Below are 25016 nucleotides of genomic sequence, written 5' to 3' on the forward strand. Positions count from 1 at the left end.
GGGGGACCACTGTTTACTACATACATTTATAATTTGCTGGATGAGGACAGAACTGTGAGATGAAACATCTCTGACAGTGGAATAGTTTATAGGTATGTAATAAGGTTAAAAGCAAAGAAAGACAACTTGCTTACCTCTCTCATTGCTTACCTCCTTACAAGTGGTCACAGTAAGATTGCAGCAAAGTATGATTTGCAATTTTAGGAGAGAAGTGGGAAAACTGATGGGCCAAAAGTGTTATTATAAAAGCTTAGATGCAAAACTAATACATTACTGTATTGTTATTTATGGATATGTGTGCTACCTCTAAACCCTGTCATCTTCCATTATACAAAATTATTTTTCTCTTGTGCTACATCATTTCAGTAAAGGCTAATCAATTTGACATCTACTACTGTTAGTTACATTGGCTCTAAAAGGAGTTCTTAAGCAAATGAAAAATATTGATTCCATTCCAGAAAGCCCTGGTTCCAATTTTCTGGAGGAAATTAAATCATGTATAAATCAAATGTCAGGCTCAAGTCTACCAAGAGTAAAATATTTCTTCCACAAAAAAAGGAAGTCTCTGTTGCAGTACAGACATGCCAAGAGAAATAAAGTTTTGCTTAGGCCAAACATGAAAGCAATTTCAGAGAATCAAAGGTTTAGCAAATAGGATAACAAAGTAACCACATACTTTTGGACATTTCGCATCTCATTTACGATTATAGAAAACCTGGAAGCTCTATCAGCCATATATTGGAAAGCATTTTAAGCGCAAGTTAAATTTTATTTTTTGATGCCTTTTATTTCTTTGCTGTTTTTTAAAATAGTGTTTTTAAGAGTTAACACCCTGTAAAACAGTGCTTCTAAGACAATTCTCAGGATGTTCCTATATGTACTATACTTTTAAGTGCTTTATGGATTTTATTAGATTAAAAAATTGCCACCAAGTACTCCTTCTGGATACCATCCAAACGGAATACGTTATATCACTGGTTAACTTTCATGTTCATGGTTGAAGTTTAAGGAGAGAAGTTTCTTTCTGTTAAGCCTTTGTGAACCATTGCTGTCTGTGTGGAGTTTGCATGTTCTCTCTTTGGCCCTGCAAGTTTTGCTTGGGTACTCCAGTTTTCTCTCAGTTCCAAAGATAAGAGTCATGGGTTTCAAAGGTTCATCTATTATCAAAGCATGTATCCATATACAACTCTGAAATTTGTCTTCTCCAGATAGACACAAAACAAAGAAAGAATATGAAAGTTGTTCAGAGAGAAACATCAAACTCACACCCCCCCCGCACAAACAAGTAGGGCATCTCGATCATCAACCCCAAACACCACCCCACACAAAACGGAACAGGAACATTGACCCCAAAGAGCAACCCCTCTCCCACACAAAAGCTAATAGAACACAACTCAACCCCCTACACTCTCTCTTCAAACAACAAAACGGAAGTGGAATGGGCAATAAAAGACACAAATATAAAAATTATGTCTGCAAAAGTCCACAGTCCATAAGCACAATAGTCCAATCCATAAATGCAGAACCATCCTATGATATCATCAAAAGAGAAGGACACCACCCAAGGCAGAGAGGCATACTCGCCTGCCACTGCGAGCCACTCGGTGATAGGCTGCTCACAGATCCCTTCTCCAGCAGCAATCAAAAGTAAGGCAGTCAGTGCTGAACTCTAGCTCGTCGTTAATGTCTCTAACTCTTTAATTAGCGATTAATGAACAGTTTAACTGGTGAAATGGAGTCGAACATTGACTCGTGCCCTATCTTGAAGCTTCTTCACATTGAGGCCTTCCAAATATACATTTGCTTTCCAGAATCTTCTTAGAGTTAGCAAAGTGCTAGATCACTCAAATGATATCCAAACTGTAAATCATAGACACTAACAGTCCCAGAAAAACACTTAAGGTGAAAAACAGATGTAAAAGAAGTAAAAAAGACATTTTTACAAGCTATCTGGAGGGTGTCACCGGAGGGAGCATTGCATGCTGGTGCCATCTTGACCAGTTATAGATGGACCAAGCACTGTAGCAGGCTTTTTGCCTCACCATGGCCATGCTGACTGAGTAGTCATCTGTAAAAATCCCATTTACCATAGAGTCATACAACACCAAAACAAGCTTTTCAATCCAATTGGTTGGTGCTGATCAAGATACCAAGTTAGTCCTGTTTGCCTAGATTCGGTCCATGTCCGTCCAAACGTTTCCTAGCCATGTAGTTGTCCAACAGGTATTTAAAAGTTCCAGTGGACCAGCACTTGGCCCATTTCCTTTTGTGGAGTAGCAATTCAAGGACTTGTCTAGATGTTTATTAAAGTGAGAGTTATTGCCTCCACCACTTACTCTGACAGTGTGTTCCACATTCCAACCAGGGTAGATAATGCCCTTCCTTAGAGCCCCCACACTAAACCTTTTGCTTTTGCTCTAAACCTATGTCCTCTAGTTTTTGAAACCCCTGGTTCAGGAAAAAGTTTCCTACTACCTAAACTCATTATTTTGCATTCCTCTATTAGGTCTTCCCCCTCAGCCTCCTCAACCCCAAGGAAAGCAAAACTAGCTGATCCAGTTTCTCCACATAACTGAAACCCTCCATCCCAGGCAATATCTCTCCGGAGCAATCACATCGTTCCTGCAGTGCGGCAACCAGAAATGCAACTACTGCTCCATCTGTGGCTTAGTAAGTGCTTTATAAAATTGCACCAAAATCTCACTGCTGTTACATTCTACGCCCCTGTTAATGAAGACAAGTGTCTCATACGTCTTCTCCACCACCTCATTTACTTGTACTGCCACATTTGGGATTCTTGGAATTATGCACAAAGGTTTGTTTATAAAACCCTAACATTCATTGTGTACGTCCTTTTCTTATTAGTTGTCAAAAATGCATCGCTTTGCACTTGTCAGGATTAAATTCCACCTGGCATCGCCTCAACTATCTTACCAACTCTTCAATATTATCCTGCAGCCCATGACTGTCCTCCTCACTATCAGCCACAGCACTGATCATTGATTCAGCTGCAAACTTCCAAAATGTCAGAACTGAGAATGTTTAAGTAAGGACATTAAGAAATATGTAACCAATACAGTAAAATGAAGTTAAACTACAGATCAACCATGCAGACCTAGGTAGTGAAACAGGAGTGAATAGGCTGAATGCCTGATTCCTGTTCCAAAACAGAATGCCCTGTGCCCAGTGGCTGGGGACCAAAGAACAAGTGTAGAGTGATTGTAGGTACGGAGGATGGAAAGCATATGCAGTAAATGAAAACCTTTAAACATGTTCTACCTGCAAGAGAATCTATGTGCAGGACTCAATGACCAGCGAGATTAGTTGCCACTGGATAGTGCAGAAGAAGGTCTCTCTTTTGTTAGATTTGCCAGCCCCTTTTATTTGAATAACTCATGAGCCAATGGATTTTATGCAAACAGCAATAAAGCGAGTACTGATGTTCTGTGACTTTGATGCCTTAAACACATCATCTGCATGGAATCTGCATCTGGTGTCCCCCCCCCCCCCCCTTTCTTTCTCCTGAGGCCTCCCGTCCCATGATCCTTTCCCTTCTCCAGCACTGTATCACTTTCGCCAATCACCTTTCCAGCTCTTAGCTTCATCCCACCCCCTCTGGTCTTCTCCTATCATTTCGCATTTCCCCCTTCCCCCACTACTTTCAAATCTCTTACTATCTTTCCTTTCAGTTAGTCCTGACGAAGGGTCTTGGCCTGAAACGTCAACAGTGCTTCTCCCTATAGATGCTGCCTAGCCTGCTGTGTTCCACCAGCATTTTGTGTGTGTTGTTTGAATTTCCAGCATCTGCAGATTTCCTCGTATCTGCATGGAAGACCCAGAACAAGTGTAGTATTTACATAAGCTGCAAATAAACTGAACCAAAAACACTATGTCAAATAAAAGAATTAAAGCCAATAAGTCCCAAACCTTTGCCCATTTCCCTTTTGAACCTAGCTAATAATTGCCATCATTGTTACGAAAAAGCCTTTATCACCTTGAGACAACAGTCATAATTAAATGCTGACAGATGCCAGCCCCAGAGAGATCAATAGTGACTTGCTGTCACTTCAGGTCTTTGGGTTCTGAGGTAGCTGATAAGGCCCATGCAGCTGATTAGGCTCTGCTGCATAAGGGACAGGAAGCATCGTGGCAAGAAATGAAGGTAAATAGTTTGGGAGGCGGTGTATGCCTATCATCAATAACTTTTTCTTTTTACAATATTTTTATTTATTTTTGTTCAGAAGAAAAAAAACAAGATTTACAGAGTGCAACACATAGATACATCTCAACATAACTTGTGTACATTCATATATTGTGATAAAATTGATCAAAATGTTATAGCATAACACATAAAGGTATACCACTCTGTAATCAAAAATTTAAAGATAGGTTATACATCATAAAAAAAATTATATAAAAAAATCAACCCCCTACCAACTACCAAAGACCAAAGAAAAAAGCTGATGGATGATAATGGATAAATTAGAAAAGAAAACATATTCACTTAAGAAGAGAAGATAAAAATATACATAAAAGTCTGTGCACTGTTAAACTTTATAAATTGGAAAAGTAATTTAGGAAAGCTTTTTCATGAACTATTTTTGTTACCAATTAACTTAAATTTATATCTTCTAGTTATTCTAGCTGTTAAAAGAATCACCTTTAATCACTGTTAACCACCTTCTCGAGGCCTCTCATAATGATATACATCTAAACTAATTTTTTCCTTATGTTACAAAGAAAACAACTCCATCGTGGCCAGTCTCTCATAATTTTGTAATCCTGGCATATTCTTCTCAATATCTTCTGTACCCTCTCTACCACTATCACATCCTTCCCTGGTGTGGTAATCAGAAGAATACACAGTACATTAGCAGTAGCCTAACCAGTCATTTACAAAGGTCCAGCATAAAGTAGGTTACAGTCCTGATGTAGGGTCTGCACCTGAAACGTCAATCATCCCTCTGCATCCACAGATGTTGGCTGACCCATTGTGCTCCTCCAGCAGTTTGTTTTTTGCTTGAGATTACAGCATCTGCAGTTTTTCATATCCTCAGCATGACCATCCAGCTCTTTATTTTATACCTCAGCCAATAAAAGCAAGTATCCTATATGCCTGTGATAATTACTTTATTATCTGCTTGTCCTGCTATTTTTATGGATCAGTGGATATCTATATTCAAGGCGGAAGTTGATCATTTCCTAATCGGTTAGGGGATGAAAGGATATGGTGAGAAGGCAGGTGTATGAGGTTGAGTGGGATCCGGGAACAGCCATGATGGAATGGTGGAGCAGACTCGATGGGCTGAATGGCCTAACTCTGCTCCTGTCTTATGATCCAGGTACCCTTTGCTCTAGTTAAGAAATGCAATATTTCACATTTCTTTGGATTGAATTTCATTTGTGGCTTTTACCTAATTATTAAAAGCCATTCAATTAGTCTAATTAGTCCTGAAGCCTAAAACATTTATCTTCACTATTAACCTACTGACAATGTTTAGATTATTGGCAAGCTACTTATTCATTGTGCCTTTATCTGCCAAAATCATTTACTGTATCACAAAGCACAATGATTTTAATACCATGTCCTGTAATACCCAACTGTACATACCTGTCCAATTGCTAAAACTTATATATAACTTTATTCCTTGCTTTCTCCCACTGGTAATTTCAGTATTTTATCTAACTTGTCATGTTCCTTGAGCTTCATGGCCTTCTTACTTCCTTGATCAATACATCTTGTTGGACTTTATCAAAAGTTTCAAGAAATCTATATATACATCAAATTGCAACACCATCTGCAAATACATATTCTCCACCATGGCCTTCAGTGCATATCTGAAAGCCTTGGTTTACTCTCTGTCGTGCGTTGCCATTCTTCACTGTTTCCCAATCAGGTTCACCTCTTGCATGGCTGCAGGATGGTGTCGGGCATTGTGTACCATTTTATGTGGTTTAAGCTAGATGAAAATAGTGCAGTCATATTGTTTTATTTCTCTACTGATGGATGCAATCTACCAATAGCTTTATCATTGAAGAAAGAAATTATGAAAATATTATGTGGAGTAAAGCTGGCATGCTGCCTGCACTGCAGACAACAAGGAGCTTTATGATTCCTGAACTGGATTTCAGATGGTATCCCATTTAGCTCTGTTATATATCTCTGAGTCCTAATTTAATCTTAAGTCACTCATGCTTTTCAAGATCTCTCAACTATATTCCACAGAACAGATGTGAGAACAACAGATAATTTTTAAAAGTTGAGTTAATGGCACCTTATGTAATGTGCAGGATACATTCTTCAGGTTTTAATGCCATCTACAAGTCTGCAGATGACACCACTGTTGTTGGCAAAATCACCGATGATGATGAGGCGGCCTACAGGAGTGAGCTAGGCCAGCTGGTTGAGTAGTGTCATTACAACAATTTTGTGCTCAACCTCAGTAAAAGCAAGGAACTAAATATGGTCTTTATGATGGAAATCAGGCAAACACACACCAGTCCTCATTGAAGGATCTGCAGTGGAAAGAGCAAGCAGCTTCATGTTCATGGATGTTAACATTTATCCTAGGCCCAGCACACAGCTACAACCATGAAGGTGTGCGCAAAGTAAACTCAAAAATGCAATAGCTCTAATCCAGGGGTTCCCAACCTGGGGTCCACAGACCCCTTGGTTAATGGCACGGCTCCAAGGCAGAGAAAAGGTTGGGAACCCCTGCTCTATTCAAGTCAGTGTTCCAGGCTGACTGATGACTTGCCTGATCAACTAATCTATCCTGCTGTTTCAAGACTACTAAATGGATCGCCTGTATGACAAGATGGATTCTTGACCTCAAAATCTACCCTGCCAAGGCTTGGCATCTTAATGTTTGCCTGCACAGCACTTTCTCTGTAACTGTAACACTATGTTCTGCATTCTGTTGTTGCTTTTCCCTTCAATTACTTTGATGTATTGATGAGGTGAAATGAACTATATGAATGACATGCAAAACAAAGCTTTTTATCGTACTTCAGTACAATTAACAATAATAAACCAATTACCAATTTACTTCCTGCAACCCAATTCTCTCATAAGTCATCTCCAACGTATGTATTAATGTGGCAGCTGAATTCTCTAGGATAACAATTGTGCCAAAAATAAATGGATATGGGTGGTTTCTGATTTGTCTCCTGACAGCTTAAGAGTAAAATAAATTTAAAATTAAGATAATCAATTCTAAAAAAACATGTTTATTTAAGGATTGCAATTTCAATTTCTAAATTCTACATTGGTAACATCAGGGGTTTCCTTTTTGATGCAGTTATGCCTTTTCTGTATTAATCATAAAATTCCATGTATACTTGCACTTGAAAAGATGAGTGGTATGACAATACAACAAATACCAGTTGCCTTAATTCATTAAAACTGGCATTTTAATGAGCTAATTGATACAAGGAAGCATCATGCAAAAATTTATCTCAAAGATACATGCTGTTGCTAAGATGTTAGAATAAAATGAAGTTGAATTTGATAAAATATTAAGAGTGAGCAATTAATTTTTTTCATGTCAAGGAAGCTAACAGACCAATAAGAGTTAACTATGGGCCTTAATAAAACAGATGCATGTGAAATAAGTGCTCTTCTACTTAACATCACCTGATTTTCCAAGGTAGATTTTTATCTTCACCGCTTTCTACACACGCATCTCTGGAGAAGTTTACATACCACAATAGAAACTGCCTAGTTTTCATTCCATTGATTCAAATTGTATTGAAATAAATCAGGTAGGTTCTTTAACAGCTGGGCTATCATTTCTATCAGATTAACATGCAGGTATTGAGGGCGAAAATCTATACCCACGTACCAGTTTAAGTTTTACGCATTTTTGGATACCCAAAGGTGCCGATCACAGTATCAGGGTGGAGAGGTAAACAGAACACTCCTATGAGGATAACGTGGTGTCAGGGCAAATGGTTCTCTGGCTGGAGTTGAAGGGTGATAAAGTACAATTATTTGGCAAATATTTCAATGAGTGTTAACCTGGACAAGGTAGCTCAGTCCAGGTGTAACAAAGGCATGGCTTTGTGGTTTCAGGTTCAAAAGAATGTACACATACAAACTTTAAACAATAGCCCAGTATTTCTTTTAACATCTGAGGGAACATCTGGGAGCCTGGATTTCCTTTGCATACATAACATTGAAGAAAACTGTCTGCATATGAGGGCATGTTTGTCTTCACCTATTCTGCTTAGAAATGAAAGCAGCACATTTTCGCAGGCTGAAGAGCTGTTATTTATTAAACATGCCCGCACTAGAATAATCTGGAAGCTATCACTTGTATTACTTTTCTATTTGTGTATAAATGTAAACATAGTGTACATGTGGCTTTAGACAAAAATATCCACCAGACCTACTGTAGCTTAAACCAAAGGCTTGGGTCACTTGGTAGCCTAACCACAGGAAGTGAAGAAGAAAATTAATAAAGATGGGGGCTGGTGGTGGTTGAACAATTCAGTCGTTCACACTGGTGGAGATCACAAGCCACACAAACTTTGTGGACTGGGGTCAAACAAAAGGTGACCAAAAACTGCTTTCACAGACAATGAACCCTCCCTCAGCTCATGTAAACCATTATATTTGTTCAGTTTTACACTTGTGACTCTGGGGAGCAGAGAGAGCAGGAAGAGCACTAGGGATTAAGGCAGACAGGCATTTCACTTTTCATACTGAGCAACAAAACAGCTTAATAAACATTTATTCTACAATGGTCAGAGTAATGATAGATATCCCACACTGACCCTGAAGGATGGAAGTACAAATATCCATTCATACACTCAGTGGTCAACTTATTAGGTTCATCTGTACAGCTGCTCATTATTGTAAATATCTAATCAGCCAATCATGTGGCAGCAATTCAATGCATAAAAGCATGCAGACATGGTCAAGAGGTTTAACTGCTGTCCAGACCAAACATCGGAATGGGGGAGAAATGCTAGCCCTCTGTGCGTTGCCATCAATCTCATTCCCCTTTACTTCCATTTCTCTCACATGCCCATTAACTTGCCTAGATTCTACTGCACCCCCCCCCCCATTTATACTGTGAACAGTAGCTAAATAACCTACCAGCATGTCTTTGGCATGCGGGATGAAACCGCACTACAAGGGCAACATTGAAATGTTCACAGGGAGAACCTCCACAGTCTTCACTGGATGTCGGAATTGAACTCGTGTTGCTGCAGCTGTAATGGATCTGCTGCAGCATTGTGCCACTTCAAAACTTCCATCACAAATACTGCAAGTGCCTCAATGAATTACAGCAAATCTTGTGTTGGAAATAAAAGCAACACACACAAAATGCTGGAGGAACTCAGCAGGTCAGGCAGTACCTAAGGCTGAGACTCTTCTTCAGTACTGGAAAGGAGGAAGATGCCTGGATAAGAAAGTCGGGGGAGGGGAAAGAGGCTAGCTGGAAGGCGAGAGCTAAAGCCAAGTGGGTGGGAAAGGTCAAGAGCTGGAGAAGAAAGAATCTGATAGGAGAGGAGAATAGAAGCAAGGGAAGGAGGAGGGGATCCAGGGGGAAGTAATAGGCAGGTGAGTAGAAGGGTCAGAGTGGGGAATAGAGTGGGGTGCGGGAAGGTATTTGTTCACTGGAAGGAGAAATCGATATTCATGCCATCAGGTTGAAGGGTACCCAGATGGAATATAAGCTATTGGTCCTCCATGCTGAGGGTGGCCTTATCCACCTCAATGCAAAAATTTTAATATAAATCATAAAGTTAAATCTTAGTATAAATTATCTACAAAATTAGAAGAGCTAAGTAGAAGTGCCATGGCAATGTCCATCATTGATTATGTGAAGGTATTGGTTCTTAAGTAATACCATGAGGCACCATTTGTAGCTCTAAATGAATGAGATATGTGGATTTAATTCAATTATTTTGCCTGAAAGACTTTATTCTTAGGAGAACAGAATTTCACAGGTATGACAAAAAGAAATTGAAAAACACTGAAAATTGCAATTAGCTTTTGCTCTAAAAGGCAGCTGGTCTATGGTTCATTGGCATCTGTTCATTTGTATTGAGTCAGGAAGTTAGAGTATACTGGAGCAAGCACAAGGTCAGGTTCCCTGGTGCGTTCGTTGCTGATCCTTTCTATGCTTCACAAGTAAGACCTGATAAACTGAAGGCTCTGAGTATTCGTTCAGCAGCTCTACGTTTGTACCAAAAATTAGGAAGAATGAATCAATAAACTGAAAGATAAGCTTGTAAGTGGGTAGGATAGCTCCTCACTAAAACCAGCAGGAACTTTTGTGATGATATACAAAATAACTGTGATATTATTCTACATGGCACAAGTCAGGCCAGTTTACATAGAACACAGAATAGTACAGGCCCTTCGGCCCACAATGTTGTGCCAACCCTTAAACCCTGCCTCCCATATATCCCCCCACCTTAAATTCATCCATATACCTGTCTAGTAGTCTCTTAAATTTAATACCTCTTAAGGGGCTTTGGAGTTTATCAGTACACTGTGACAGTGAACCCACAAGGTTTCCATTTCGTGTATGGGAGGCAAAGTTTCAGCTGTAGCCTCAGCAGGGTTTCAACATGCTGACCCTGATTGTCATTTTGTGCAATGTGAAAAGTTTCAGAACACAAACTCCAAATATCACCATGTACAATTCTATGTATCCTTCACTGGGTTAGAGATGTGTCTAGCCATGAAGCTGCACTTTACAAAGAATATTGCAGAATGTACTAAAGTCCTGAGGGAAGTAGAGTTGCTGTTGATGATGTTCCTTTCCCTTATGGTGCATCAGCCGACATTTTTTTGACTGTTTTTTTATGAGGCAGAGTTGCTAGCTCGACAGACAATGTAGCACGGATGGAATGCTTGCAAGGGGCTGGCCGGACTCAAACTCGGGCCCATTCGCCTCAGGGTGCGGTGTTGATACTACTACACCACCAGCCAGCTAGGGAAGTAGAGTGAATGAACCCAAATGACTATGCAATCAACGCCATTTGACAAAATACCGTGCAAATATTACTGTTTTAACATTTCAAGCTTTTGAACTTGCAGCACAGCTCACCCAAAATACTTACTGTTTCTTCTTACACGGATGTGGTCTGAATAACTGAGCGTATCCAATAATTTTTTTGACATCAATTTCTGTGACAGAAAATCAGTAATGACAGGCTCTGTGGGTATGTCCAAAACTTTCTGATCTTCCATTAGAAGGAATAATCCATAATTGAGAGATGCCAAGTCACAAATACCCAAGCGTATTGTTTGAGCATAGCCTTAGCAATGCAGTACCTTTATAAAGAACCCATGAGGGACGGTGGGAAGGCCACCTTTACCAAATCTTGTATGCACATGGTAATGTGATATACAGATTTTTATAGAGCAACTGCAGTTTTCTTTTACTTTGAACAGTGAGTGAATGTAAAAATGTCAATGAATGTTTACATTTTACCGAAAATGAAGAAACTCGTTTTGATAAAAAAAACAATAATTACTTTAAAACTGGTGGGCAGAGCTAAGATGCCACCAAATGGCTGCTTCCGTGAGCCCATCTGTGGAAACAGCTTAAATCCCTCCCTTTAATGTCTCTTTTTATTCTTTTCAAGGCAGCTGGGGTTCTATCGAAGTCCCTGATCTACAACAGCTCTCAAACTGCAGTTTTTCACGGAGCACGAGTTCCCGCTCTTGGAGCTCACTGATCGGCTGTTTTCCGACATTCTCCAGGAGCAACGTAGAAATCGGCCAGGCTTCCACGGTGGCGGATGCTGTGGACAGAGGTCCCGGAGGGCAAGCATTTGCACTCTCGCTCTCTTTCTCTTGAGGGTGGGGAGAGTTTGTTGCTGATTCTGAGACAGAGAATCGCAGAATAAAAAGTTGGTCTCCCCTTTCACTGTGAAATGGGTGACATCTCTCTCTCTCCCTTGCTAGTGAGAGACAGAGCCTGTGGCATATCGAACTGTTGGGTAAGCAACAGTTTTTGTTGACTGCAGATCATGATCTCTCTTTGGGGGCTTTGCTGTTGTTTGGTGGGTGGTGGGCACTGATGCTTTCTGCTGAAATGGGTGGGGGAGGTTGATGCTGTGCTGCTGCTTGTGTGGGGGAGGGGGAAGAAGGGGCTTTGGGGTTCTAACGTTTTTCTGTTCATTCTTTTGGGGTTCTCTTCTGTTTTTATTGATGTCTGCGAAGAGTAAGAATTTCGGATTGTATACTATATGCATTCTCTGATAATAAAAATGGAACCATTTAAAAACATGATAAATTCTATAGAGCAATATTGTAATACATCATGGAACTGCCCAATTTTGTAATACAGAAAAGATTTGACTTAATTCTCCTCAATATTCCAAAGTGAGTTTACACTACATTGTAATTACAGATTCTATTTCACTGAATTCTGACATGTTACAGTACATGGTCTCATAATGGAGTTAATTATTCTGTTTGGATGAATTCCAGGAGATTCATTCATATAACTTGTATCTCCAATTGTCCAGTTACTTTTCTGCTATTAATACTTGCTATATCTGTTCACGTATGGACCCGGATTTTGAAAGCATCTTAGGGCATTTTTTAAGGTTATCAAAAGAATTATTCTTTTCTTGACAAGAACTCAGCCTTTAAAATAGAACAAAATATTTTAACCTATCTTTTCTAATGTGGAACTGTTAAACCTGGTCACTGCACTTGCCGTTCACCCACGAGGGTGAATAGGATTTTTATTTAATATAATCTGGAGAACAATCAGCTGTGGTTCATTTGGAAGCACACTTACCTCTTGGTTGGAAATTGGAGAGCTTATATCCCATTACAGAAAGACAACACAATCTAGGTTCTCGCACTACAGTGAAAACTTCATTTATTTTTGCTAATTTTCAAATTATGCTTTCATATTTCATGAAAATTTCATTTTCATATCACTACTTGAGACAGCTACTTACAAAACCTTTGCTGCATTTTCCACAGATCAACAGTACCTGCACTTCAAAATGTACTTAATTAAGCATAAAGTGCTTTAGGATTTCCAGAGGTTATAAAAGACACAATATTGATTTAAATATTTCCTTCTTTTCAGTAATCAGAAAACTGGAGAAAGGGCACTTTTATTTCAATTGGCGAACCAAAGCTATATGTGAAAGGTTTGAATTTTAACATCAAGCAAGTACTTTTATCAGGTCATAGCAAGAGCAGTCTCTTACTGAAATATTTATTCCACGAGTGGCAACAGTCCACCAGATTTCTGCGTTTGGGTCTGGGCAGCTTCTTTCACCAGGTGTCTGGGCATGGAAGAATCCTTCCTTGACCAATGAAGTTATCCATTACTGGCAGATATCAAACTGCTGGCAATGGTATCCAGGGTAAAAGGGGAGTTTTGTGCCACTGAGATTGCTATGTTTACTGGTTTTTCCCCAATATCAAGAGCACTATTGAAAGCAAACCTGTAAAGTAAATAGAGAGCCTGAGCATGCCACCACAGGGAGACTTCCTTTAAGTGTGGTGCAAAAGGACATCCTTATCTAAAAAGTAAGTAGATACCACTTCCTGTGATCAAAGCTAATATCTGTAAGTCAACAACTCCAAAACATCCTTCTGTGGTTTCAATTGTTGAGTAACTGATTGCAAGCTATTCTTCATCCTTATACCAGAGACATAATATGCAAATAAATGCCTACTCAGATTATGCTGCTTACAAATTTCCCACAAATATCTCAGATCTTGCATGAGTTATAACTTCGAAGTCTTTAAAAGTAGCATTATCAACATCTTTATGTTATATCAGCACTCTAGACATACTATTTATACCATTGTTTTCAAAATTTTATTATTTAAGGAACTCACCCATCATCATTGTTTATATCCATCTGTAATAGTTTCTGTAATTACTTAAATCAAATAGATTTTTTCCATCCAATGCTTGTTTCATCTCTAATAAATCTCTTCAACAACCATGGGAAAAAATCGTTCACACTTTCAATACCAAGATGCCTTGTTATTTTTCTTGGTTGGTTTAATTTATTATTGAAGTATTGTGATGGGTAAAAGCATGATACGACACCCAATCATCTGGTTTGCATAAAACGGCTGAATTACTGGTTCGGGAACAGGTAAGGGAGGATTTAAAAAGCAGCAGTGATTTGGAAAACTGTGTTCATCTTTGTCAGTTTTCACATTAATTCGAGTGTATTAAACAAACTTCACAAGTGATCAGTTGGTAAATTCAATGAGTTAACTGCTATTAATTAGGACCATATTAATAAGGGAGGGCAAGTTTAATTTACCAATAAAATTAAGGTACAAAGAGATTGGAGGTAGCTGAAGAACTCACTGTAAATCTGCCAATAAGTGTTGCAACCCTGTATATGCATTCTTGAGTGTTACTGTGAAAGGTTTCATTCAGTGGATGTGGTGAGAGCCCATTTTGTAAACATTGGAGTTAATGCTATAAACTTTGCAGCTTAGTTCCTAAACTTTGAAAGTTACTTTATGTGATCTGCACTTTAGAACTCCAAACTATCATATCAGTATGGATAGCACTTATGCTGTTTTACCCTGGGTAGCAGATGTACACAGTGGGACCGGCACAGCAGGAGCAGGTGTCATAAGGATTACAACAGGCTACTTCTTACTCTTGTCCAGCTGCACAGAGAGTAGGGGATCAGCAGAAAAGTGCAGTTCACAGCATGAAGTCTACATGCAATGCACAAGCTTCAGGTCCAAGCACACATATTTCAGAAGGCTTAGAGTCTCAGGTCAGCTGGCTGGCACTAGACAATTGCAGTCTAATAGTACAGGAACAATTGTCATAGACTGGTGCTTGTGTACCGTAGGAGCTAAATCCTGCAAAACACACTCACCATTAGTTAAGTTGCAGCACACTGTGAAATTTGCAAGCTGTTTGAGCAGCCTGTACTCAGTGCTAAAATTGCTCAGGTCTCCTGATACCAGCAGAAGGCCTGTCCTTTAAGCTTCAAGGAAAGTAACAACCTATTGGCACTGTAAGGTGACTGGAATCTTTCGGACTCACCATCGTGCACCTAAAGGATGCATGCTTAGACCACTGCTCTATTCTGTCTATACTTAAGACTATGTGGCCAGGTACAACTAAAATACCATCTATAAATTTGCTGATGATACCACTGTTGTTGGTAGAATCTTAGACAGCTACAAGGAGACATACAGGAACAAGACAGAACAGCTGGTTGAATGATGTTGCAACAACAACTTCGCACTCAACGTCAGCAAGATCAAGGAAGTGATTGTGAATTTGAAGAAGGGAATGCAGGAAAACACACACTGGTCCTTATTGAGGAGTCAGTGGTGGAAAGGGTGTGCAGCTTCAGGATGTTGGGTGTCAGCAGCTCAGAGGATCCATCCTGGGTCCACCACATTAAGGCAATTATGAAGAAGGCACGCATGTGGCTATACTTCATTAGAAGTTTGAGGAGATCACTTATGTCACCAAAGACTCCAAAAAATTTCTACAGATTTACATTGGAGAGTATTTTGACTAGCTGCATTAATGCCTGGTATAGAGGCTGCAAAGCGCAGGATCGAAAGAGGTTGCAGAGGGTTGTTTACTCAGCCAGCTCCATGACAGGCACAACCCTCCCCACCACAATGGACTTCTTCAAAAGGTGATGCCTCAAGAAAATGCTCATCCATCATTAAGGAGCCCTACCATCCAGGGAATGCCCTCTTCTCATTACTACCATTGGGGAGGAAGTACAGGAGTCTGAAGACCCCCACTCAGTGGGAGCTTCTTCCTCTCTATTATCAAGTTTTTGAGCAGTCCATGAACCATAAGTACTACCTTGCTATTCCACTTTAGCCCAGCCTGACGTATGTACTGCTCTTCTCCACCACACCAAAACTGAGTGAGAGCCAGTGAGATTGTAGACAACTATTTTCACTATCCAGAGCTCAGCCAATTCTTGTGTCATCTTCAAATCTCATCCACATTCATACTGCTTATCACAATTTCATCCACATTTATATATCACAAACAGAGGATTATATCAAAAAGACCAACCCCTAATGCATAGAGAAAGAGGGAAAAAAAACACAAATCCTGCGAACAGTACGTACAAAAAAGCTGGATGAACTCAGCAGGTCGGGCAGCATCCGTTGAAAGGAGCAGTCAACGTTTCGGGTCGAAACCCTTTGTCAGGACTAAAGAAGGAGGGGGCGGGGCCCTATAAAGAAGGTGGGGAGAGGGTGGAAAACCAATCAGAAGAAAGATCACGGGGTGGGGGAGGGGAAGCAGGGAGGTGATAGGCAGGAGAGGTGAAGAAGGAATCTAAGGGGAAAGCACTACGGGTAGTAGAAGAAGGCAGAGTCGTGAGAGAGGTGATAGGCAGCTAGAAGAGGAGACAGAGTGAAGGTGGGATGGGGGAAGGGAGAGGGAGGGAATTACCGGAAGCTGGAGAATTCAATGTTCATACCAAGGGGCTGGAGACTACCCAGACGGTATATGAGATGTTGTTCCTCCAACCGAAGTTTGGCCTCATCATGGCAGTAGAGGAGGCCATGTATGGACATATCCGAATGGGAATGAGAGGGAGAGTTGAAGTGAGTGGCAACCGGGAGACCCTGTCTGTTGTGGCGGACGGAGCGTAGGTGCTCGACGAAGTGGTCTCCCAATCTGCATTGGGTCTCGCCGATGTAGAGGAGGCCGCACCGTGAGCACTGGATGCAATAGATTACCCCAACAGACTCACAAGTGAAGTGCTGCCTCACCTGGAAGGACTGTTTGGGGCCCTGAATGGTGGTAAGAGATGAGGTGTAGGGACAGGTGTAGTTTTACAATATCAGCAAAGCTCATTCTGGAAGTTTTGGTTGGAGTAGTTAAAATTCGAAGTAAATGGCATGACTTTAAACCCAATGCACTCAACAAAATTGGTTCTCATTGGCTATTTCATTTGCTTCAAAATACCGTTCAATTTGCTCAATATACATATTCCAGTTATCTTTTGTGTAATCAAACACAGCAAATTTTCCAATGTAGCCATCCATTTTTGCTCTATCTTATGATTATTATCACCCTGTACAGGCTCTTTATGAGCCCATGAAGTGTTCCATTTTCTGACTTAAGTGAAGAACACTACTGTGTCCCTTTCGATAAACATGTGATACGCAATTTCTTTTTCAACTTGACCATCTCTGCACATGATGGGCTGCGTTTTTTATTAGCTATTCCTCACTGAATTTCTTTTTAGTTTAAATCAGTGGCGTATCTAAGGCATGGCAGGTATGGCACGTACCCTGGGCGCCACTGAGCAGTTTCTATTAAAGTCAGACAAGCCATCCTCGGATAGTGAAAAAAGAATTTTCTTCAGATGTATGATCTGTCTTTGATTATCATGGGTGAGCACTAGGATGGCCTTATTTCAGAGCATTGTGTAAGAAGACCATGAAATGTTTCTTCATGAAGAAGAAGGAAAGTGGAGCTGAAGGACAGAAGAGACGAAGGTTTGAGGCAGAGGAAGCCAAGAAGTCGAGCAAGTTCTTTATACCCTTCTTTGAAAAGCCCGGAACAAGTAGTTCAACACGTTCCATGGAGTCGCCTGCACCTGCTACAAGTTTGTTAGAATCCCAAGGTGGATCAAGGACAAATGCGTCACAAGCTGAGAAGGAAGTCAAGTCAGATAAATCTGAGTATGACGAGATTAAGAATGAGGCTGCCACAGAGAACGTGGACATGACAGGAGGGGAAGACGATGGTGGTGGTGGTGATGTTGAGTTTACAGATGAGATTTTACCTGATGACACTGAACCTAGTGAACTGGATGGTGTCAAAGAGCCCCAAACTGTCATACCAGAAGTGATTGAACAGCATGATATCGCACTTCTGAAGTTCAACAAGGATACTGGAAAAGCAATACTGCCTGACGCGTTGAGAACAGAAATAATAAAGCTGGGTTCAATGTATTTCCAGAACAGTGAGGGGCCTTTCCTACCAACAAATAACCGCTCAATGAATAAAACTTGGTTCAAGAGGAAATTGGGAAATGGTCGTGGTGAGGAAGTGACTCGCTCATGGCTGGTCTATTCCCCTTCTAAAAGTCTGCATTTTGTATCTGTTGTCTTCTCTATTCCTGGTCAAACCATCAATCCTCATTGGAGCAGGAAAGTGGATTCAACCAGTGGAAAGCACCTGAAAGGATTAGTGTTCATGAAAATGCCAAGAATCACCGGGAATGCTTCACACAGTGGAAAGAAATGGAAAGAAATTTAGCTGGAAACAGAGGAGTTATTGATGCGGTTTTTCAGTCACAGATTGAGAAGGAAAAGCAGAAGTGGTGTGATATCTTGACGAGAATCTTTTACTGCATAAAATTCCTTGTGACTCAGAACCTGGCTTTGTGAGGACACAGGGAGTCACTTCAGCTAGACGATGACTCCAATGTGGGAAATTACCTTGGCTTACTGAAACTACTGGCCACCTTTGACCCTGTCGTAAAAGAACACCTCACTCATTTGGTAAGTCATCCTGGATCCACGTCTTATCTTGCACCGGGTGTCCAGAATGAATTCATCCACATGATGGCATCCATTCACCAGAGTTTACTGAGAAGCATTCGTAAAGCCAAGTACTATGGTCTCATGTTTGACTCGACTCCTGATCAGGCACACCGTGAGCAGATGTCAGAAGTAGTGAGGTATGTGGAAGTTGATTTTGAGAGGAAAACAGTCTGTGTTAGAAAGTCTTTCCTTGGTTTTATCCAGATAACCCAGAAGGATGCTGACAGCTTGGTTGAAGACATCTTGAAACAGCTAGGAAAGGATGAAATGGAGCTACAAGATTGTTGGTCACAGTGCTATGACAACACTGTTGTGATGGTTGGGCACAGAAGTGGTGTTCATCAAAGAATAAGTGAGAAAAACAACCTGGCAGTGTTTGTGAATTGCGACAATCACTCCCTCAACTTGGTGGGTGTACATGCAGCCAAGCAGGATACAATGATGGCCACGTTTTTTGGAACCATCGAAGCTCTCTATGTGTTTTTCTCTCGTTCAACACAGTGCTGGGAAAAACTCAAAAACGCCATGCCTGTGGTTTTTAAGTCGGAATTTGAAACCAGGTGGAGTTCAAGGACAGAAGCAGTGGAGTCCGTCAACAAGTACCTTGAGGAGATACTTCAAGTTCTCCAGGACACGATAGACAATGAAAACGAGACCAGTGAAACAAGAAGTGACACAAGGTAGCTGTACAACCGCATGTTGAGTTATGATTTTCTGATTTTGCTAGGATTTTGGAACGAAGCACTCATTCACATTGACCATATTCAAAAGAGGCTGCAGGATCCTAGCATGAACTTCCACGATGCTGCCCTGGATTTGAAAGCCCTCCGAGATCATTTTTATGATGAAAGAGAAGTGTTAGTCAGTGAGTCACTCGAAGAAGGAGTCAGCCCCTGTCAAGAATGGAATATTGAAGTTGAAAGACATCAGAGATGAAAGAAATGAATGGCTGATGAAAACTTGAGAGACGCTGGGTTAACAGCTAAGGAAGAAATGGAAAAAGTCATGAAGGGAACACTCGACCGTCTTCACAGAGAAATGGATGAAAGGTTCGCTCATTTGCATGACATTGACGCCAAGTTTGGGTTCCTTCTTGATGTCGAGGGACTGTGTTACAGCGCCGACAATAACGACCTTAAGAAGAAGTGTGAAAATTTGGGTGAATTGTACAGCTCTGATGTTGATGGACATCAGCTATATGAAGAAATTTTGGATTCCAGAATGTTGCTATCAAGGCGGGTCAACATGAAAATATCAAGACTTGAAGAGCTTCTTGAACTTATTGTTCAGTACGGAGATGAGAGCGTCTTCCCCAATCTTCGCATTGCTATTCAGATAATGCAAACCATCGCAGTTTCCATCGCCAGCTGTGAAAGATCATTCAGTAAGTTAAAAACTTACTTTGTAAATACTTAATTTGTATTTGAGAGCCACCATGGGTCAAAGCAGTCTTTGTGATCTTGCCCTGCTGAGTGTAGAAAGAGAATAAACTGAAAAAACTGACTTTGATCACATCATAGACCAATTTGCATCAGTGAAAGCAAGGAAGGTGCAGTTATAATTTTCATGTAGTGCATAATTTGTTAATTAAAAGATTAATGAGCTTGACTTATATTTTTGAGCTGATATTATGGTAAAGTTATCTAAAAGAGGGGTCTCAGATGTTTGGACAGGGGCGTAATTTCAGTGCTTGCCATAGGCGCTATTTTCCGTAGATACGCCCCTGGTTTAAATGGCTCGCTGCTCTTTAATAGATTAGTAGCCATCTTGGGTTTGTTTTAAAAATACCTCGTCAACACTGTTATGTTTTGTAACTTTAGTGCAATAGTGCAATGTTTTTGCACTATTTCAAAGGAATAGTGAATCTGAAATGGGAGTCTAACTTAATGTTTACTTTAAGCAAAATGTGCATATATCATGTAGTAGAGTGATGGTGTATGCAATTCACATATTTTTACTTATTGTATAACCATAATGAAATATATAAACAATAAAGGATGCTTAATCGTACTATATATTTGCAAGATTACTCAAATATTACTGAAATATTAAATACACAACAGTCATTGATCTGAAATCTTAACTGATCTGATGATTATCACCCATATTTTCTGTTTTTACTTGAAGTAATTGTTACAGAAAGCCACAATATGAAGTAAAAAATCTTATGACGTGCAATCAAATCAGTTTGTACTGTATTGCTTTAAATGCCAATAAAAACAAGCACAACAGCAATTTTCAAAAAAGAATTAGATAAATATTTGAAATGAAAAAGATAGCAGCACTGTAGAGAAACAACAGCTTACTCAAAGAAATAGCACAGGCACAATGGCTCAAATGGCCTCCCTCTGTGCTGCAATTCTATGAGAAGAATTTCATATGCATTTTTCTGGTAACTTGATCCAGTAATTTCCAGGCTCCAGCTTATAGATAGCTTAAACTGTAATTTATACTTACTGTATGAGTCATGATTAAATACTAAAAGCACTATTCGATTTGAAGGCCTATTAAAACATTTCCCTAGCTCACAAATAATAATTCTGTTCAAGAAGTATGTGCATTTCTCTAACACTCACAATATTACTCAAAATATCCTAATTTCTGGATACAATGACTTATTTTGTAAGTTTAGTTATCATTGTTCCAAAGAGTGCAGTTAACCTGCAGAGAGCAAGTTCTGATACACAGTAATGGATGAAAGACCAATTAATCGGATTTCTGGAGGTGTTGATTGAGGAAGGGTGTCAGCAGGGAAGGTTTATGAATTCCCATCTTTTCTTTTAATAGTGACATGTAATTTTCAAGCTGAGCAGCTCAGGGTGTTTATTCAATGAGCTGCATGCATCAGGTGTGCAACATTGAAAACTGAATTCAATGAAACTCAAAGGGAAGCTCAATGTTCATTCATAGCAAATGGAACAGTCACAACACCAGAGACCAGGGTTCAATCCCATCCTTGAGTGCTGTCTATGTTATATATGGGTTAGTTGTGGGCATGCTATGCTGGTGCTGGAAGCATGATGATATCTGCGAGCTGCCCCCAGAACATTCTGGGTTGGCCCACCTGCCCAGAAATGTTTTCTATAGTTTCCCATTCTCGACCTGCATAGTCTATATGAGAGGGGTCTAGATTGCAGGCATGAAATTTCTCAGACTTCAATTGTGTGGCCAGATGCTGACTGGGTCTCCAAAAATGCATTGAGGAAGCCCTTTCTTCAAAACTTTTAACTGTTGGCAAAGCATAACTTCTTTCACTGACCGTGGCTGTTGTGAGAGATTTTTAAATAGTTGTTTTCAAATAATCCTAACACATTTCAAAAGCAATGAAATTGCAAAGAAATTTAAAAAAACACAAAAACTTAAAATAGATAAAACTATTAAAATGCATTGGGGATTATAACATTAAACTAAGCAAATAGAATTAAAATAAAGGAATTAATGTGTTTGGTAGGCTCAGCCCTATTGAGAAATAATTGGATCAGATCTAACTTGTTACAGGATCCTGGACAGGATTATTCAAATATCCTTACCAAGTCCCACACTCAAATGTAAGAAAGAAATGTACATCATCTGCTGTACAGTAAGTTCCACTTTTGACAACACAAGTCCTAGGTTTGCTGCTATTTCTAAGGCCAAAGACCAACTGTTCTTTTTAGAACCATTCACATTTGCTCACAGTACAGGTACCTTTTATTTTCACTCTCCTGCCACAAGTGTGGTCTTCTATTATTAGATACCAAATGGGAATTTGGTGAAAATATGCTGTTTTGTATTCAAAATATCCAGCATACTTGTGATGTATAATAGAATGAATGACTAATGAGATTTATTATATGGAAACAAAAATATAGAAAAAGATGTCAAGGGTGAAATTAAAGGAGCAATTTCATAGGGCGTATTGGTGGTGTCCATGGAGTGGTGGATATAATAAAGTCAAGCCACTGAAACTGAGGAAAATTCAAGTGCAAATTTTGCTGATAGGTGAGCCACTTCAGGCCCTTCTCCACCTCTCTCTCTTAGTCACCTTTTACCACTATACCTTGCATCTTACAGAATTTTATTTTCCAGAGTCAGTCCTAATTGAGTTGATTGTTACTCAGTTTAATTTAACTGCATTTCCTCACAGACATACAAAATGATTGCTGAGATCTTGTGTTAGCTTGTCAAACCAGCCACATTTTTGATAAGTTACTAAGTATTCCTGGTGACCTTTGCACAGTACTACATTTATCAATGTGGAGAAGACATTGAGTTTGTAGATCTGGCGGGAGCAAAGGGTGTTGGGAATATTGAGGGTGGTGTGCTGTGGAATTGGTGTGGGACAGGTAGCAAAGGAGAGCCAGGGTGTGGGGGGCATACACACCCCGGGTGTGAGATACCAGGCAAGGTCATCTGATTCCAAACAGCTGGTTTATTTATCATTGCGGAATGCCTCTCTGGTGCTTTCTGCTCCCTCCCCTCTCCCTTCCCCTTTCCCACTCTCAGTCCACAACAGAGACCCATATCAGAATCAGGTTTATCATCACACATATGTCATGAAATTTCTGTTTTTTTCACAGAAGCAATACATAAAATTACTACAGTACGTTGAAGTAGATTAATCCATATTGCAATGTGATTTTGTAGAAAGTGCTTATTCAGCTGAATCTTGCAGAAGCAGTGAGGCAAAACTGCTGTCTGCAGAATTTGTGGAAAACTGCTCACAAAGATTCAGCAATCTTTGTGATGTTGATTTCTCTTTATCTGATTGAGGGTCAATTCATAAAAATCTCTGGCATCCATCATGCTGTCTGAGCAGTTAAGTCCCATGTCATGGACAACAAACCAGGAAGAAAAAAAAAGTGCATTACGTTTTTTTGGATGTATGATCCTTCAACTTCTGCCTTAATTACGTGTCTTTTGGCAGTCTGTAAAATCTTTTAAATGTTTGTTAAAATTACAGTATATTGCGTGCAAACATTTTCTTTTGACTTTGGCCCTTGTTAGGTGTTAGATCATAAAAAAATCAATCTTCAAATCTATTCATCATTGGAATATGAACTATGGACAAACTTTGCGTTAGAAATCAGGAAAAATCATCAGTTTGTCAATATTACACAGTGAGATTGATGGCAACTTTAGAATTTCACACATGCATAATTTAATGCAGAAATTTTAGCTGATATGAGAGGTTCCTCTTTTGTTGCTTGAAGTTCAACTGAGGGAATTAAAATTTACTTACATGAAATCTGGTAAGCAGTAATTAGATAGAAGAGCTTGGTAAGGAATATTATAGCTATTTAATAATGCCAGACCTTGTACAACAAAATGGAATGTCCACAGGGGACTTCACAGCGAGAGAAATTTGTAAATACATCAAGTGACTAACATCAATTCGACTGGAGAAAGTTGCATATCATGGGGTCTGTAGGAGAGGAGTCACATGAACCAGTATTTCTGCACTAAATTATGTAAGGATGAAACTTTGCAGCTGGTGCTAGTTTCCTGGATATATGATGGAAAACACTGAGAGTTTTGCCATCATTATTACTGGAAAGTCTGGGCCACTGTTTACTCTCCCAAGGGCAAATAGATTTGAAGACTGATTTTCTAAACTACTGGCAAACAACAAAGCCAAAAATAAGAAAGAAACCTTGCTCACTACACAATGTACTGCAATTGAACTTGGAGAGTTACTGGAGAAAGCGGCGCCAACAACAACAAATAACAGTGGAAAATTGTGGTGAGTGGGTCTGCCCTAACTCATCCAAACACTAATAAAGGAGGGATGGCATACTTCCAATTTCAGTGCTGGCCACACCGATATCAGATGTATAGCCTGTATCAGATACAGTGCACAGCTCCTGTCCTTTCATGTTACTCAAAAATAAAACTTCTAGATAACTTCAAAATACTACTAGCTGGTGCATTATCAAAGATAGGCAAACGTCTCAAGATATCCATCTTCGGAACTTTTCTCAATTAAATCACAAAATGATCGTCAATTAAATTACGTGAGAGGAATTCCAAGTTTATGAACTTATACTCACCAGGAATTTGATCTAGAATATTTTAATTAATTAGAAAGAAGAGAAAAAGAGAAGAAACTTTCATGTAAATTATCAGGATAGCACTGGGATGCAAAAGGCATCAGATTTGCAAAACCCATGAATTTAATTTGCACTCAAGGAACTTTTATTGGTGCTTACCTCAGCGCCAGAGTACTTCTGGGTCCTGCTCACTAGATAATCCAAACTTATGTCATCACCAATCGGCATAGAACGAAACTGCAGCTTGAAAATCTCTGCTCGAGTTGCTGTATCGGGCAATGGTACATATATAATACGGTCAATCCGCCCGGGACGCATCAAAGCCTGAAAAAAAATTAGAGAATCATTTATACTCCTTCACACAGAATTGGCTTAAGTTTGACTCCTCTTGTGGCAAATGCATCACATAGAGCCTTACAGCCCATGTCCTTAATTTGAGGAAAGCGAGTGAATCTCAAGGCAGA

The 25016-nt window shown here is 39.8% G+C and overlaps 1 protein-coding gene across 2 annotated transcripts in view; it reads right to left on the bottom strand.

Moving 5' to 3' along the window:
- Positions 1-25016, bottom strand: part of afg2a (AFG2 AAA ATPase homolog A) — a 385051-nt gene that overhangs the window by 61369 nt on the left and 298666 nt on the right. For both annotated transcript variants that reach the window (XM_073042831.1, XM_073042829.1), the window contains one exon: positions 24712-24876. In XM_073042831.1, the coding sequence (XP_072898932.1) occupies positions 24712-24876 (165 nt within the window). The remainder of the gene's footprint in view (positions 1-24711; positions 24877-25016) is intronic.

This window comes from Hemitrygon akajei, chromosome 4, assembly GCF_048418815.1.
Source record: "Hemitrygon akajei chromosome 4, sHemAka1.3, whole genome shotgun sequence".
Taxonomy (NCBI): domain Eukaryota; kingdom Metazoa; phylum Chordata; class Chondrichthyes; order Myliobatiformes; family Dasyatidae; genus Hemitrygon; species Hemitrygon akajei.